The 19,226-nt window shown below is 36.9% G+C and overlaps 1 protein-coding gene across 2 annotated transcripts in view; it reads right to left on the reverse strand.

Annotated features, from left to right (window-relative positions):
• Positions 1-19,226, reverse strand: part of DMD (dystrophin) — a 2,163,935-nt gene that overhangs the window by 1,541,396 nt on the left and 603,313 nt on the right. For both annotated transcript variants that reach the window (XM_065915496.1, XM_065915495.1), the window contains 2 exons: positions 10,126-10,314; positions 9,275-9,456 (listed from right to left, as the gene is read on the reverse strand). In XM_065915496.1, the coding sequence (XP_065771568.1) occupies positions 9,275-9,456; positions 10,126-10,314 (371 nt within the window). The remainder of the gene's footprint in view (positions 1-9,274; positions 9,457-10,125; positions 10,315-19,226) is intronic.

A 19,226-nucleotide genomic window follows, 5' to 3' on the forward strand; every position in this document is an offset into this window, starting at 1 on the left:
GTTAATCCCTCCAGGGGCTTCCCTGGTGGCTCAGAAGTTAAAAGCGTCTGCCTCCAATGTGGGAGACCCAGGTTCGATCCCTGGGTTGGGAAGATTCCCTGGAGAAGGAAATGGTAACCCATTCCAGTATTCTTGCCTGGAGAATCCCATGGACGGAGGAGCCTCGTAGGCTACAGTCCACGGGGTCGCAAAGAGTCGGACACGACTGAGCGACTTCATTCACTAATCCCTCCTGCTCCCCTCACCTCCTTGCCTCAAAAAAAAAAAAAAAAAATATCCATCCTCTCTCCTCCAAGACCCAATGGCATCTTAAAAGACCCACTTGCGAAATCTGGCACTGGTCAGTGGTTTTCTGTCTTTAAATCTTAGACACTGGAATAGTAGGAATTTCCATTGGAGAATGAATGGAAGATAAAAGTCTAACAGAATCCTATGAAGGGTTTCTTTTTTTTCCCACCAAAATGCATGTTCATTCTTTTCTCTACAGCATCAGCACTCCAGCCAATAGGGGCACTGATATCTTGGGTCAGGGGAGAACGCAGAGACCAAGTCATATACATTTTCCCAAAGCTCCCACTAATTCTCATAGTTACCATTCTATTACACCCTACAACCCGGTCTTGGAGAACACAGTCTTAATTCAACAGCCTCACAGGAAATATTTTAGAAAGAACTTGCCTGCAAAGTTTGCCTTTCAACAGAAATGAAAGTATTCTCACTCCCTCAAAATCAAACGTGTATTAGTATTTATTTTCCCACAAAATGGAGTGTGAAAAATAGCACTGTGTTTAAAAGGATTCTGTGAAACATAAACACACAGTTTTCAAAATACTGATCTACTTTATCCCTCCATCCATAAAGCTCAACAAGTTTAATTATTGACATTCTTCAACTATCCAGAGCAAAATTAAAGTTAAAAATGCAAACACATTCATTTGCATTTTGCACGTTTACATTCAAAATAGTAACAGTAACATAATAAAGAAGCTGCATGGCTGGATGCAAAAGATTCTTGTGGCAAATACATTATAGAGACACTCAATTCAATCTTCCTGATTCAATACTTACAAAGTGACTGATGAAACTCCCAGATGTCATCACAAAAAAAAAGAGGACTCAAATATAATGATTAGAAATCTGTTTAAATTATCTCTAGTGAAAATGAGGTATGGTGACATTCTGAGATCATAATCATTTATACGACAATAGAAGCCCACTCTCAACTTCAAAAATTATGTCACTCTATAATATCTGGCACACACTAGACGTCTAACATGATAAATATTGCTCGAATGCATAAATGGTATCAATTATCAGATATAAGAAGATATAGTACAAAAATGTATACTTTTCTAATCAGAAACATCAGAATTAAGATTATATATAAAAACATCAAATTCCATTAAATGTTCTCATGTTAAGACAGTTCACTGATTTAATTAGCATCATTTTTTTTAGCCATAAATGATAATGGTATCATTTTACCTGGCACACTCTTTCTCAAACACGCCTGGCTCACTCCTGCCTCGGAATCTTCATATTCGTTGTCCTTTGCCAGTCCTTTGCCATAGCTATCAGCATGGCTGTCCCCTCCCTGTGATCACATCTCCTCTTAAATATTACCTTAAAAGGGAGGCCTTCCCTAACTGACCAAGTACGCACAGTAATTCAATGGTTCATTCTCTAAATCTATCCCCTGCTTTTTTTTCTTTTCCATCATGTAAAGCCATGTGCTATGGTATACATGCTGTTGTTTAGTCGCCAAGTCACGTCCGACTCTTTGCGGCCCTCTGGACTGTAGCCCACTAGGCTCCTCTGTCCATGGGATTCTCCAGGCAAGACTACTGGAGTGTGTTGTCATTTCCTTCTTCAATGATAAACATATTTTACATATTTTTCAACTGTCTCCTCCCATGAAGAAGGCATGCTCAATAAGACAAAGATTTAGTCTGTTTTGTCCACTGATACTTCCCCAGTATCTATAACAGTGTGGGGAATGTAGGAGATAAGAATTGTTAGACAGATGAATGAATAATTAAGCTTAATTTCTAATTACCATTATTTATCTCTGCAGAAAAGCACTGTTCCAAAAAATGTTATACTTGACTCTCATTTCTATGAATTCTAGAGATTTGGCTTTCCTACTCATAATTTAAACTATGAGAGTCACATAGTTTATATTATTGGAACAAGTTGTGTCCACATTTTAACTGAGCATTATTTACAAAAAAAGTTGTCATGGACCATCATATTGATTTGAACCTGATCAAATTACTATATGTTAATAACTGTTACTTATTAGGTCACCAATGAATTGTCAATAGTCTCACATTGTCTATTGTATATTTTTTCACAAGAATCTTGCTATTTTATCAATGACCCATGAGAGATGATGGCAACATCCGAGTACTGAATGAGACATCACCAGCACCATTTTGGAAGTTTCTGAGAAAGTAGTTAATACATTTGGCCCACCTCAGTTGAAAGCAAAACTGGGGGCTTAGGAATCACCTGAGATCTCATTAAATTGTAGATTCTGATCATGCAGTGTGAGGCCTGAGAGTCTGCATTTTAAATTAGGTCTCAGGTGATGTTGTTGCTAGTGGTTCTTGAACTACCTTGATCTGCAAAGAAATCTAATTTTAATAGGATTAGAAAAAAATGAATTCATGAAACAGTGTTATATAATGGCAAGTAAGAGACTAAGATTTTACTCTGCTAAAAAGTTCACTGCGGTGAATTCATTTAACAGAACTACTTAAGAAACACATTCATTCATTGATCCATTCATTCAGATATTCACATGTGCCATGTGTTAGTCACTTCACTTGGGAGAAAACAACCTTGCTACTTGTTCAGCACCTCTTTTACTCTATTCACTCTCACATATGTTATCTCATTTCCAGGTTGGAAGAGAAATTTAAAAGGAAAATAAAAAAGATGAGCCAGAGTTTGTAGACATATTTTTCTCTCCAGTCAAAGTGTTGATGGTGATTCACAATTATTTCCCATGATATGGTTTATATTTTCACCCAGATACTATTCATATCTCTCCTCCTGCTGATATAAACCAGAACATAACTTCACTTGGCCTCCTTACTGACTTGCCTTCATTTTTCTTCCCTCACCATCACAAAGGTTTTAGTTTCCCCCTGCATGTCCTAACCACAGTTATCAGAGAAGTTGATGGAACTTGCTGTGCTTATCTTTATGAGTCCTTGTAGAAATGTCAGTAAATCTCTTTTGCTCTCTGCAGGTTGCATTTTTCAATCAAATTAATTAGTTTATTCATAGAGAAGAAAATCTTCTGTTGTCCCTATGCCAATAGTCTTCTTGTCCTTCCACAGTGGGAAATTTTGTCTTTTTCTTCTCTCTCCCTCACCTCCCACCACCCGAAGGGTATTCTGCAGCATAAAAATGAAACAAAATAAAAATCATTTTGCCTACTCGTCTGAAGGTTCCAACTTGAGCATGTCAACAGATACTGTCTTGCCTTAATTATTTTAATTATACAATCAGTGGAACTTAGGTCTTTCATTTCAATCTCATAATCATTGTTAAAGATTGATAATTGACTGATAGTAGCATGTTTGTGCCAAAGTAGTGGCGGCTAGAAGTATCTTTAAAAAGTTCTTTATTATATTAACTTTCGCTTCTTTATCTCGTTATGAATTTATGTTGACAAAGATATCAGAATTGGAGAGAAAATAAATTAATAAGGGAAGAATCAAATGAGAACAGAGTAAAACAGGGAGAACAGAAAGAAACATCTATATGTTTATGTGTTTTACTTATATTCCTTTGCAAGGAATATTTTTAAATGTTTTAATAATAAAATTATAATTTCAAATATAATTTTAATCACCCTGCTCATGGTCCCTTTCCCCCAGAGAAAACATCCACAAATAAGTCTTTTGGGAAAAAATAAGTCCCTGGTGACTCAGATGGTTAAGAATCTGCCTGCAACGCAGGAGACCTGGATTCAATCCCTGGGTCAGGAAAATCCCCTAGAGAAGGGAAATGCTACCCACTCCAGTATCCTTGCCTGGGAAATCCCATGAACAGAGGAGCCTGGTGGGCTACACTCCATGAGGTCGCAGAGAGTCAGACACAACTGAGCGACTAACAGTTTCACATAGGCATAGTTACACAGTATGGTTAAAATAATTAACCCATGGCTAGTCATTTATAATGCTGATCATTCTTTATATTTCATAATAATTTCATGTCCACAATCTACTTTTCATACCCTATCTTGGCCAGTATGTTTTAGAGGTGTGTCAGCAATCAGTAACTGAGTATCACAGAGGGGAAGGATGTCACCTAGTTCACATAAATAGGAGTTGGAGAAAGGGAGACCTTATTCCTTAGGCAAATTAGAGTAGATTGAGCATAAGTGGAAAATGAGAGCACTTTGTTACCTCTGTGTTTTTAAAACTTCTCATTTTGTTTGGGAATTGTTAATGGCTTATAGGATAAATTCCCTAGATACAACCTTGTATAAAGGTAGCATCTGTATGTATGAGGCAAGGATGCCTATTTCCTGGGATGGGGAGGAGGAATCTTGACTGTTAGAAAGACAAAAAGGAAAATAAACACAGCACAAATGGTTTATACACTAGTGACTGGGGTAAGATCATGGAGAAAACACATGTATGATTTCAACCACCCCCTGGCATAAGATACGAGCACATTTTACCTGGGCTATTGTCAGGAAAGTAATAGTAAGAGACACTATCAATATTATCTCCTACCTGATACTGGTATTACAACTCTCCTGTCTTCTTCCAGTGGCATTACCAATATTTTCTTTACCTGTTTTTCCCCTACTTAAAACCTTCTGATGACTTTTTGTCACATTTATACTAGATCTTAAAGTCCTTGATTTTACCCTGACACTGCCACACATGACAAGACCCCTACCTATCAATAGATTCCAACCCCATCTCGTACCTCAGCTACTGAATCTTCCCTCCTGCCACTCTCCAGCCACAACTGCCTGTTGGTTTCTCTAACAAGCCAAAGTGTCTCTATTTTAGGACCCCTGCATGAGCTTTTCCCTCTGTTTGAAGTATACTTCCTCCGGATCTGCAAATGGTGACTCCTCCTTGTCATTCAAATTTGAAATTAAATGGCACCACCCCAGAAACAACATTCCTGGATCACACAGGCAAAAGAGGCCCCTCAGGCTCTATCACACTAACTTTTAACCTCTTCAAAAAGCATATTCCTGTCTGAGATTTTTCTTGTGTGTGTGTGTGTGTGTGTGTTTTTACTGGATGTAAGACTCTAGAGCTTCTGGAACCTTGCCTTTTGTATTCATTACTGTATACCCAGTGCCTTGAAATGTAGATGGTATTTTTAAGCACTCCACTAATATTTATTAGCATTAACATTCATGCATATATAGATAGATGCAGATATAGATACATACATAGATGTAGATACAGATACCTACATACATACATAGCCGTTACATTCATAGTCACTCAGTCACGTTTGACTCTTTGCAACCCCATGGACTGTAGTTAGCCCACCAGGCTCCTCTGCCCATGGAATTTTTTCGGGCAAGAATACTGGAGTGGGCTGCCATTTCCTACTCCAGGGGACCTTCCTGACCCAGGGACCAAACCCTCTGACTCAAGGATTCAACCCAAGTCTCTTGTGTCTCCTGCACTGGCAGGTGAATTCTTTACCATGAGCAACAACTGGGAAACCTGATATATACCGTAATATATCCCAATGAATATACATAAAATATAATTTGATTATCATACATAGACATGCTCTTAGATGAAACTAAAAACTGACAAGTATAAATATTCATAGATTTTAGTTATCAGATTATCTGCATTCCCAGCCATTTTATTTTTATTTATTTATTTTTATTTTTGTAATAAGACCAGATCATGGCATCTGGTCCCATCATTTCACGGCAAATAGATGGGGAAGCAATCAAAACAGTGACAAGACTTTATTGTCTTGGACTTCAAAATCACTGCAGATGGTGACTGCAGCCATGAAATTAAAAGATGTTTGCTCCTTGAAAGAAAAGCTATGACCAATCTAGACAGTGTTTTGAAAAGCAGAGACATTACTTTGCCAACAAAGGTTCATCTAGTCAGAGCTATGGTTTTTCCAACAGTTATGTATGGATGTGAGAGTTGGACTATAAAGAAAGCTGAGTGCCAAAGAATTGATGCTTTTGAACTGTGGTGTTGGGGAAGACTATTGAGTCCCTTGGACAGCAAGGAGATCCAACCAGTCCATCCTAAAGGAAATCAGTCCTGAATATTCATTGGAAGGACTGATGCTAAAGCTGAACCTCCAACCCTTCGGCCATCTGATGCAAAGAACTGACTCATTGGAAAAGACCCTGATGCTGGGAAAGACTGAAGGTGGGAGGAGAAGGGGATGACAGAGGATAAGATGGCTTGTTGGCATCACCAACTTGAGGCATTTGCGCAAACTCCAGGCATTGGTAATGGACAGTGAAGCCTGGCATGCTGCAGTACATGGGGTCACAAAGAGTTGGATATGAATGAGTGACTGAACTGAACTGACTGAATAAGACAACAACTTAAGAATTCTAGCTGGCTTTGGTTACATCTCATTTACCTAGACAAACCTTAATTATCATTATCTCTCCCTAAATCTATGCTTAGGCAGGGAAAATGGATTTTGACTATATCTATCCATACCCTTTCTTTCTTTGGAGGAGCAAACTGAAAGGTGTGGCATAATCCATTTTTGATTGTTATCCGTCTACTAAGCTCTCCTACTCCTAAGTAATCATATGATTGGAAATAACAGATAATGCTCCAAATTGAAGCTAATCATCAACATGGCCATGAAAGTAAAAACTGAACAGGTAGCAATGTACTAAAGGATTAAAATGAACCTAAAATTATTTTTTTAATGTTGACAATATCCTATTGTGATAATCAGCTTTTTGTTTCCTCTAAAAAAATCTATCAAAATTCAGGTCCAGGATAGTTTGCATAATGGCTAATCGCCTTTAGAATTTTATGCATGAAAATCCACAAAGTTAGTGAAAGTGGTATGTAAGACTATTATTTACAAACTTGCAAGAGATTTCTGAATTTGATTGTCTTAAATAAAACTTTGTGTATGTGTACCTCAACAAATTGTCCAGACTAGTTGATATGCTACAAGCATTGACACATTAGTGTCTCATTTTAAAAACTATGTTTTAGCAAAAGCTATGCCAGCTAAGAGGCTGCCCTTACCTTCTTGTTAATCATTCTAAAAGCTTAAATACCAACCTTCTCTAAGGACAAACTATTTTTTATGTCAGTCTTAGCTTAGTCATATTGCCATTTTAGGTTTCTCATCCTCCAGTGGGACGGGTGTGAGCAAATTACACACACATGTGTGTGTGTACATGGTCTCATCCATGTACGTGTGTGTGCTGTCATTCATCATTTAATGGTAGATACCTCTTTAACAAAGTATTGTTTAAAACAATTAACCAATTTTTAAATGGTATAATAGCAGATTAAAAACTTGGGGTTTTAATTGTAGGCTGAATCCACCTTTTCTCCACTCAGTCTGAAGATGCAATTAATTGTATGAATAATTAATCCCATATTGTTAGCCCTATTGAAAAAAGAGAATGAGGAACAAGAATGTATTTAGCCTTCAGAAGAAGATGGGAAAACAGAAAGCACGAAGGAAAAGACAGTGGTGCCACTATGGGATATGCAGTAGAGCAGGAGCTGGGATTTTAAAGACTTGCAAATTTTACCTGAGGTTACTCTAAGTTGCACAAATGGGTGCAAACCAAAGCCATGACCTGAAGAATGCTGGCATATGACCACAAGTAGGAGGCTGTCTATCTTATGATCTATGATGAAAAATGGGTGGCTTAAACTAGTTGAGCCTTGGGCATGGGCAGAAAGTAAAAGTGAAAGTCGCTCAGTTGTGTCTGACTCCCTGTGACTCCAGGCCAGAATACTGGAGTGGGTAGCCTTTCTCTTTTCCATGGGATCTTCCCAACTCCAAGGATTGAACCCAGGTCTCCCGCATTGCAGGCGGATTCTCTACCAGCTAAGCCACAAGAAAAGCCCAAGAATACCAGAGTGGGTAGCCTATCCCTTCTCCAGTGGATCTTCCTGACACAGGAATTGAACTGGGGTCTCCCGCATTGCAGGCAGATTCTTTACCAACTAAACTATCAGGGAAGCCTGGGCATGGTTGGGAGTAGAGTTAATAGTTATAATACAGCCATTATACTTCTCACTTCTAGAATTTGTTGCAATACTCCAAATGATCACAGCTGGGGAAAACGTCAATATGTATAGACCAGTATCTCCTGGCTGTGAATACCAATATTTGTGAAAACTCTATCTTATATATGCTTTATTTATTCGTTCAAAATACATGAGCTTAAAAATGTGCTTTTCCCCTCCCTATTATCACACTATAATTTAGTACTAGAATAACAATCCTCCCAGCATACCCAATGAGTTTCTTTGGTCCTCTTTTAAAGGATTTAATCTTCATAAATAATAGCTAAGTAAACTTAAGACACTTGGACAATTTCTTTAGCTTAATGTATTCAAATCCACAGTTGGCACTTCATTTCTTTTCATTTAAAAATAAATCAACTTGTCTCAATAAGCTCTACATGAATACACACACCTAACAAAATAAATCAAAGCAGCACATCTAAAACGATGAGATCCACTTGTTACCTTTACAAGAAATACGCCATTTTCAAAAATGTCTCAACATTTTTTTACTAAGTCAATATATACTTTAAGATAATTCACATGCAAGTACTTGAAGAAGGATTTCCAGATACAGACGAGAAACTTTTTCAAGAGGATTTCCATAAACATGTGAAAAACTATTAAATATTTCAAGAGCTTTTCCTTCAGAAGAGAAGGTTCCTGCCAACTGTACCGAATATGTGATTTTATGTGCATGATTCCCTGTGCAAACTTCCATGCCTTCTATATTCACATTTTAATTTTAGGGGAAAACTTGGAAAATATTAACTATGACAACAAATTCAGCGACCTTTAAAGTATAGTTCTATAGATAGTGGTCCTTCTCTCCATTAGCTCCACTTCAATCACAAAAGTGAAACCCACAATGTAATGGACATGAGAACCTAACCAAAATGCCCCTGAAGAAGAGTTGCGTACTTTAGGAAAAAACTGAGAATCCGAACTTAAGCAAGGGACTGCATCAAGACACTATTAAGACTCCGAAACTTGCTACTTGTAGAAATTAAAAACAGACTTACTTGCTTTGCTTTTCCATGCTAGCTACCCGGAGGCATTCCCATCTTGAATTTAGAAGATTCATTTGTTCTTGCACTTCAGTTTCTTCATCTTCTGATAATTTCCCTGACCCAATCAGCTGACTCCCCAATTGAAGAACATTGCCAACCCGTCCCTGATGGGATGTCAAATCCATCATGTATCCCTGACAAAGAAAGAAGGTGATAAGAGTTGACATATTATGGAAATCATTATGGTTTTGACACTCTCATTTTTTTGCAATTTTAAATTTGTAGCCCAGTTAAAGTTTATTCCCAGCAAAAGTAAATCCAATACTGTTTATAATATGAATTAATGGATATTAGTAGCTTAGGTCACCTTCTGAAGAAGCAGAGTCTGAGACCAGGACTTATATGCTAGTGATTTATCAAGAAAGAGATCCCTGGGGAGATCTGCAAGGGAGCAGAAGCAACAGGAAACAGGAAAGGGAAGGGGAGGAGGCCAAGAAAGTGTGTCATCCCAGGAAAAATCTCCGACTGAGGGGGCAGTACAGCCTGATATCCCCTAGGTACTCTGGAGTGTAAGTTCTATCTCAGCATTGACCTTGACCCAAGACAAAGGAGCTGGCCTTTCATATTCCTATAGGAGCCACTGGCAAAATCAAGTCTCAGCACCTTCGGAGTGCTATTCTCCAAAGGAAAACTTCCAAAGCCGCCTACTGGAAAGCCAAATGCATGAACATTTAACTTGCTTCCATCTCAAAATAAACACTAAATTACCAGAATACAAGGATCTTATAGAGTAACTGAGGAAAACAGAGGGAATGATCATTATGTCATCTGCCCTATTTCATTAATCGATGTTTTCCTTTTACCTCGTGAGTATGAAATTGTTCTTTCACTTCTTCTACATCATTAGAAATCTCTCCTTGTGCTTGCAATGTGTCCTCGGCTGAAAGGAGCCATGAGAGTACTTCTTCTAAAGCTGTCTGGTAACTGTCCAGGTTTACTTCAGTCTCCATCAATGGACTGCCAAATGACTTGTCTTCAGGAGCTTCCAAACGCTGAACAATAAAACAAATTGGGTGTTATATAATTAGTATCTTTGCAGGCTGTTCCAATACATTAAATGATAAATCGAATGAAATATTTAAAATGCTAGAAACGTACACTTGCATTATTAGAGACATGAACAGCAGACATACACAATAATGAGCCTGCATTTTAACACCCTCACAAATACATACACAGATTCTCAAATGGCCATTGGAATCTACTTCAAATTAATATTTGATTAAAGTTCTCTGGATTACTATAAGGAGTGATTTGGTACATTATCTCTTACTGTTAAATGCCACAGATTTTCATCCATAGGCAAACTTTTTAATTCACATTTTGAGTCCTCTATATATACATTATTGGTATTATATTTATGTAATTTTCACAATGATGGTAAAGGAAACATCTCTTCCTAAGAGCTCCTAATGAAATATTTCTGAAAATCTCCAGACCAGAAAAGTTATCAATAAGAAAATAAGTGAGGGAAAGGTATAATAAAAAAAATACTTCATTCATACATCTGAAACTTCTAAAGGTAGAATGACTTCTATGAATTAAATCTTTATTTCCAGAAGGTCATGGTTTAAATAATAAGACATTATCTTAGGCAAAGCAAAATATAAAGTATTTGCTATCAAATTTATTTAGCAGGATGTCAGTTGAGATTCTCAACAGTTGTAATTTCTCCTGGGATCCTAAAGCTGAAAACCCTGGTTACAAAGTGTTCATAATTCTGAAGCTAAGATCCAGGCCACCTTTGAATGAATTGCCAAGAAGGGACCACAAAACTGTCCCACCCTCCTTCATCTACTACCTAACTCTAAGGTATATAAGAGGAAGCGAGGAGATTGACTGAAGAAATCTGGTGAGAAAGGATTCCTCTGGAGAGCAATGCATGTCTATACCTTCCGCCACTCTAGCCAAGCAATGGAGACCTCAAGAGATCTATAGAGCAGATGGTATTTGACAGAATGGTATAGTGACCTCTAAACCCGGCTGTGTGCTTGCGGAGATTCAGGAGCTATGGAACCAGTACTACCAAATGATAGGAGACAGCTCTTGGGATAACCTATGTACTTGCTACTTTAACCTTAAGGCACTTATCAATATTAAAAAATCAGAACAAATAGGAGCATCTGCATAAATTTTCCTTTAGGTCAAGCACATGCATGGTAGGTGGTTGGGCTTTAGAAATCCTGAGGAGGACCACACTCAAGAGGGTTTCCTGCTAAGGGACATAGGCAAATAAAATAGTCAGGGCAAAAACACTGGAAAAATATTTGGATAGGAATCTTCTGAACACCCTATAGATAGCAAGCAAGCACTGGGCCCTGACAAATGGGATTTTGCAAAGGAAACAAATGGCAGTGTAGAACCACAAGAAGCTACTTGTGGGGGGAGGGAGGTCATGATCTTGCCTAGAGAAAATGCATCCTCTGATGGTTCTTCTCTGCCATGTCTGCCTTGACTTTCCAGTCCTCAGCAATTCTGGGCCTTCTCCCACTGAGCTGCCAGCACCAACTTAATTGTGCTCTTCTGAAAAATGCTCCAATTTTGAAACTTTAATATGATAAGTTTCTTGAACTATTAAATCCTTTAGGATAAAAAAGCATAGAGGCAGTCTTTGGTGTAATATTTTCATCAAAGCATGCATTCTGTATCTGTTTCTAGAGAACTGGCACAATATGTCAGTCTGTTAAGTCAAAATTATCCAACTTCAGGATCTCAAACAGAATATAAGTGTCACAAGAGAGGTAGTCACATGGGCCCTCCCCAAGGTCAAGGCAAGTTCTGGAGGTCTTAGGGGTTAGAACAACCTCCATGACGTATTCCTTCCCTCTACCCCCAAATAATATAAATAATAAATTAAAAGCCATCAGTAGGAGGAAAAAAGTCACAAAAAGATAGCCTGGGAAATGTGTGTAGACAGAAATAGCCTCATGGTTGGAAGACCTGAGCAGTTTTACAATGTTCAAACGATCCCTTGCTTGTTTTATCTGCTTGTTGACATTGCCGCCTTAAAATTCTTGATAATTCTATTCTTGAACTTGGGCTTTCTAAGTTCAGTGGAGTGATAAAGTATGCATATGAGCAGAGGAGATAGGTACATTATGTATGTCTTCCCCATTTGCATATAGTGTTTCTGGTGTCCTGTGAGCCTAGAATTCTGGTGGACCCACCATATGTGGAAACTGAGCAGGCTCCCATTGAGTGCAAGTGTCTATGACTGAATGAGGGATGGCATTGACAGCCTCAGGAAACCATGGTTTCTGTTTGAACCAGAACTATCTTCCAATGCAGAAAGAAAGCAATGCTAAAAAAACAAAAACAACCAACGAACCCAATCATATCCTTTCATACTCATATTTCTTTCCTGTGTTAGCCAACCATTTATGCTACAACCAATGACAAAAAAAGGGAAAGATAAGACAAGATGATTCCTTTCCTTTCAACTCCTTCCTTCCTTATCAGTACGATGAAGGCACAGAACATAAGTAGAAAGTGCACCTATCAAGGAGTGAAATAAATACAGCTGAGTCAGTCGTACAACGTTTTCACCTTAAGAATGAAATACAGACGCATATATAAGCTCTGAAATACAAATTGTGCAATGCTGGTGATTCCGCTTAAGTTAAATGATCTTATATTTGCATTTACAACTGCAATTGCACAATATAACAATGAGCAGTAAAACTCACGCTAATACTTTAAAATTTAATTTTCTTTACTCAGTATGATGTTGAATAGCAAATAATAAACACGATGGCAAGTTGAGAGAAAGACCATAGAATAAAGGAAACAGCTTTATATTTTGGTCATTTGAACAGCACTTTCCTTCCTGCTTTTTTGAACAAGGGGTTCCAAATTTTATTTTTCACTGCACTATACAAATCAGTAGCCCTGGGTGTAGGTGGGGGAAAAGTACAATCAAATCCTGGATAGTGTGTCTTCCCTGGGTTATGGGTGAGAAGAGACAGGACATTTATTATGAATAGTAGAAAGTGGTTATAAAACCCAAGGACTCTGGAAGTCAATCAGTTTTTGAATCTTGACTTGCAGCTGAGGTCTTGTCACCCTGGTAGTTACTTAACTGTATCATTAGCCTTAGCTTCCTCCTATGTAAAATGAGAACAATAATATAATACTTTCCTAAGACTGCTGTAAGAATTAAAGGAGAGTATATAAAGTGTTTGGCAGAATGCCTGAACCTGCGTAAGAACACAATACAGTAGCTGATAGCTCTAATTATTATTAGATTCTTCTACACATAAGAACCATTTGCAAACACAGTCTTCTCCAAGGTTACCTTCTTGAGTCACTGTTCAAATTTCAAGGGCCAGAAAATTCCTATTTAAAAAAAATGACCCAGGAAACATCTAAGAGTAAACATCAATTAAAGGAAACCTTTCTGAAACTGGAAACTCAACCTAGCTCTAATTTAAAAGTTCTAAAAATTATTAACAATCTTGAGTTCAAATAATCTTCTGCAAATGATAAATTGCAAACGACACTATTACTCAAGTAACACAACACTATATTTTACCATTGCACAATTTAGATTAAAAAAGTAAACACTTCATGATTTACTGATATTTACAGAGGCTTGAATTTTTGGAGAAAATTTTAGAAGGCAAATCTTTATACTCAAGGACATGCTGTCTAGCACTCATAAATTCTGAATCTAAAAGTTTTGTCTGAGGATATTCATAAAACAAAACTTTGCAAAGACAGCCATATTAAAGCTAAATTCAAACAGATAAGCTGTGTGAAATTACACAAATAACTCATTATTTATATCCATAAATCAATTCTACATATATACTTGATTATGGTCAAAATTATCAGTTAGGCTGTAAATATTTTTTTCTTTGTCTAGACCACTGTTTTTCAAATTTGTAAGTTGTGATCCATCAGTGATTTTTTTAATCATTTCAGTGGGGATGACCAGGAATAGTCTATTTAAAAATAAAAAGAATAAAAATACTAGTCTGTGTCATTTATATTAAGGACTAGACTGTTGTGTGATTTTCTGTTTCAAGTATGCATATATATATGTCTATTAAATGTATATGTAAGCATGTTCTGCGTCATGATGAAAAACATTTTTATAGTTCATAGAACAAAACTGGAAATGATTCTAGAATTTCAGTACAAGTAAATCCCATGAAAGAAGAAATTTGCTGAATTCCACATTTGCACATTTGCAATAAAACCCTTGGAAGAACATCTTTATATACATCTTTAAAACAGAATTTTGAAACAAACAAGGACACACAGAGAGGCTTGTGCTTTTGGTTTTAGTTTCTCAAAATATGTATTCATTGTCAAACTGTTACATATTTGACCTTAGCCTGTGGCCAATTCATACATATTACAGTAAAGAATTTTTCTTTTTAGGAAGCTTGATCTTTGTTTTGTATTAAAAAAAAAAGAATGATGCATAAGAAAGAGATACGAATCATTTCATGAATGGAAGTGCCAGTATCATCAGCTAGAACTAATTTTTTCCCCTATGCTTTGATCTTATTTTAATTTCCATCTTTATAACAGTAGTTTATGTTTCTCTGCAATACATTGGGCAAATAATGATTCAGATGAGAGGCATAACAATGAATGGATGAAACAATTCTAGTTGTTTTCAAAATTAAGAACACTAAAATTTATTCAACATTATCCATATGCTCCAGAGGCTTAATTACTACCCTTTTGCATGAAGAATTACTAGATATTGTCAACTACGTTCCTTGAAGATGTTGCTAATGCATAAAGGTGAAGGAGTAGAGAGGGGAAAAGTAAAGTAATGAGGGAAGACAAATGGGTGTATGTATTAGTCCTGCGATGTCCAGGACAAATATCTGGAAACTCATTTCCAGTCACAGAAATTGTCATAATAAAATGGAGAGGGATAGCCCTGAAACTACTCCAGACGTAAATATTTTTTTAAAATTCAATTTACTATCTTTCTGACCTTGGGCAAGTTACCTAACTTCTCTGTGTCTCAGTTTCCCCATCTGCAAAACAAAGAAAATAAAACTATATCTCCATAGGACTGCTTAAAACAGTATATGTGATGAGGCATATAAAATGTTCAGCATATTCTGGTTTCCAAGAAATGCTCTGTGATGCCTGTATTTGGGGACCAATGTTCATTGAAACGGCAAATGGTTTTTATGAGGAAACACAGTTGAATGAGCTGTGTGTATTTTTAGAAGCATGATTTTGGCAATTCAAACGGAGATAAGTCATCAAATGGCAACATATAGGTAGTGAAACCAGCAACCCAGCAAACCACAAAGCTCTTAGAAAAATAGCTGGGACTCTTCCAGAGGGCACAATCTATCACTGAGTGGTTTTATATTTCTGTTGAAACTCATCTATTTTGGCAACTTCCCCAAATTCAACCTTAAAATGTGCTATGAGTTTTAACCTGGATAAAAAACAGTTTTATTGTTCTTGAATGTATAAATGCTTCAAGTATATTTGAAAATGTTATCACTTAGCTCCTTTAAATGTGTCATACTTCTTTTTTATAGAGTCTCAAGTTAGTGCATGAATGGTGAATTGTTTGGTGTATTCTATAATCTTTTTATCCTTCAGTGAAAGATTATTTGAAAGCTAAAGGATTACAGAGGGATAACCAAGTGGTTCTTTTACTAAATAATAGAGGAACAGTTCAGAGGAACCAGGATTAGTATCTGCAAATATTCTTTCCACATTTCCACTGTGTTTCCTCCGAGATATAACATGTAAACCAGGGTATTATTCAAAGTATGAAAAATGATTACAGAAGTGATTTATGAGGAATTAATCCATCATGCAACACTGTACATGACATTCAGTCTAATGATACCAGAAATAGGTAATTTTTAATATTGCTTGTGCCTGAAATTCAGTTCAAAGTTAAGCCCTAATGAGAATTTAGGGAAAATTATGGCCTACTGTATGGCAATATTAAAACAACAATCACAACAACAACAACCACATCTATAATAGCAAGAACAACAGCTGTCATTATTTATTGGGCACTTAGTGTCAGTCAATTTGCTAAGCACTTAATGTGCATTCTATCATTTTTCAGCACAACAGGTCAGGATGACAGAAAATAGCAGGATGAGGAAACGGGAGCAGAAAAATTGGTCACAAAGGTAACTGACTGATCTAGTATTTAAAGCTAGGTTTTTCAGACTCTAAAACACAAATCCTTAGCACAATTTCATAAATATCTACTATGAAGAAACAGAATCTTTGAAACAGTGCTTTCGCAAAATATCCTACTATGTGCTGTCTGCTCAGTCACTCAGCCATGTCCAACTCTTTGCAACCCTATGGACTGTAGCCCGCCAGGCTCCTCTGTCTATGGGAATTCTCCAGGAAAGAATACTGGAGTGGGTTGCCATGCCCTCCTCCAGGGGATCTTCTCAACCCAGGGATCGAACCCACATCTTTTATGCCTCTGTATTGGCAGGTGGGTTCCTTACCACTAGTGCCACCTAAGAAGCTGATATCCTAGTATAACTTATTTAAACTGAAATAAAAATGTACTTATAGCTAAGAGTGGTAATGGATGTTAACTAGACTTAGTGTGATGATCATTTTGCAATAAATACATAAATCACATGTATGCTATACATCTGAAACTAATATGATGTTATATGTTAATTATATCAATAAAAGTACATAAAATGATTAGATGAAGTGATATTCCAAGTTCATAAATAAATTCATTGCACTGCCATTCTAATTCAAATCTCCTTCATCACCTGGGAAGGATTTTAATTTCAAATTACTATAGTAACTGTATTGCAAGCTATCATATGCCAAGTATACACAATGCGTCCATTTATTTATATTTTTTAAATTACTTTGTATTGGGGTATAGCCAATTAAAAGACAATAGTTTCAGGTGAACAGAGAAGGGACTCGGCCATACACATGCATGCATCCATTTTCCCCTAAACTCCCCTCCCAAGATGGGTCCATTTAAAGAAAGGTAAAAGGAGTATTTTAAGAAATCTCACACTGTTCTCCATAGTGGCTGTACTAGTTTGCATTCCCACCAACAGTGTAGGAGGGTTCCCTTTTCTCCACACCCACTTCAGCATTTATTGCTTGTAGACTTTTGGATAGCAGCCATCCTGACTGGCGTGTAATGGTATCTCATTGTGGTTTTGATTTGCATTTCTCTGATAACGAGTGATGTTGAGCATCTTTTCATGTGTTTGTTAGCCATCTGTATGTCTTCTTTGGAGAAATGTCTGTTTAGTTCTTTAGCCCATTTTCTGAATGGGTCATTTATTTCTCTGGAATTGAGTTGCAGGAGCTGCTTGTATATTTTTGAGATTAATCCTTTGTCAGTTGCTTCATTTGCTATTATTTTCTCCTAATCTGAGGGCTGTCTTTTCACCTTACTTATAGTTTCCTTTGTTGTGCAAAAGCTTTTAAGTTCCATTAGGCCCCATTTGTTTATTTTTGCTTTTATTTCCAATATTCTGGGAGGTGGGTCATAGAGGATCCTGCTGTGATTCATGTCAGAGAGTGTTTTGCCTATGTTTTCCTCTAGGAGTTTTATAGTTTCTGGTCTTACATTTAGATCTTTAATCCATTTTGAGTTTCTTTTTGTGTATGGTGTTAGAAAGTATTCTAGTTTCATTCTTTTACAAGTGGTTGACCAGTTTTCCCAGCACCACTTGTTAAAGAGGTTGTCTTTCTTCCATTGTATATCCTTGCCTCCTTTGTCGAAGATAAGGTGTCCATAGGTGCGTGGATTTATCTCTGGGTTTTCTATTCTGTTCCATTGATCTATATTTCTGTCTTTGTGCCAGTACCATACTGTCTTGATGACTGTGGCTTTGTAGTAGAGTCTAAAGTCAGGCAGGTTGATTCCTCCAGTTCCATTCTTCTTTCTCAAGATTACTTTGGCTATTCGAAGTTTTCTGTATTTCCATACAAATTGTGAAATTATTTGTTCTAGTTCTGTGAAAAATACCGTTGGTAGCTTGATAGGGATTGCACTGAATCTATAGATTGCTTTGGGTAGTATAGATTTGACAATATTGATTCTTCCAATCCATGAACACGGTATGTTTCTCCATCTGTTTGTGTCCTCTTTGATTTCTTTCATCAGTGTTTTATAGTTTTCTATGTATAGGTCTTTTGTTTCTTTAGGTAGATATACTCCTAAGTATTTTATTCTTTTTGTTGCAATGGTGAATGTATTGTTTCCTTAATTTCTCTTTCCGTTTTCTCATTGTTAGTGTATATGAATGCAAGTGATTTCTGTGTGTTAATTTTATATCCTGCAACTTTACTATATTCGTTGATTAGCTCTAGTAATTTTCTGGTAGAGTCTTTAGGGTTTTCTATGTAGAGGATCATGTCATCTGCAAACAGCGAGAGTTTCACTTCTTCTTTTCCTATCTGGATTCCTTTTACTTCTTTTTCTGCTCTGATTGCTGTGGCCAAAACTTCCAAAATTATGTTTAACAGTAGTGGTGAGAGTGGACACCCTTGTTTTGTTTCTGATGCCTAAAAAACTGGAAATAGAACTGCCATATGACCCAGCAATACCACTTCTGGGCATACACACTGAGGAAACCAGATCTGAAAGAGACACGTGCACCCCAATGTTCATCGCAGTACTGTTTATAATAGCCTGGACATGGAAGCAACCTAGATGCCCATCAGCAGACGAATGGATAAGGAAGCTGTGGTACATATACACCATGGAATATTACTCAGCCATTAAAAAGAATTCATTTGAATCAGTTCTAATGAGTTGGATGAAACTGGAGCACATTATACAGAGTGAAGTAAGCCAGAAAGATAAAGATCATTACAGCATACTAACACATATATATGGAATTTAGAAAGATGGTAATGATAACCCTATATGCAAAACAGAAAAAGAGACACAGAT

This window comes from Muntiacus reevesi, chromosome X (assembly GCF_963930625.1).
Source record: "Muntiacus reevesi chromosome X, mMunRee1.1, whole genome shotgun sequence".
Classification (NCBI taxonomy): Eukaryota; Metazoa; Chordata; class Mammalia; order Artiodactyla; family Cervidae; genus Muntiacus; species Muntiacus reevesi.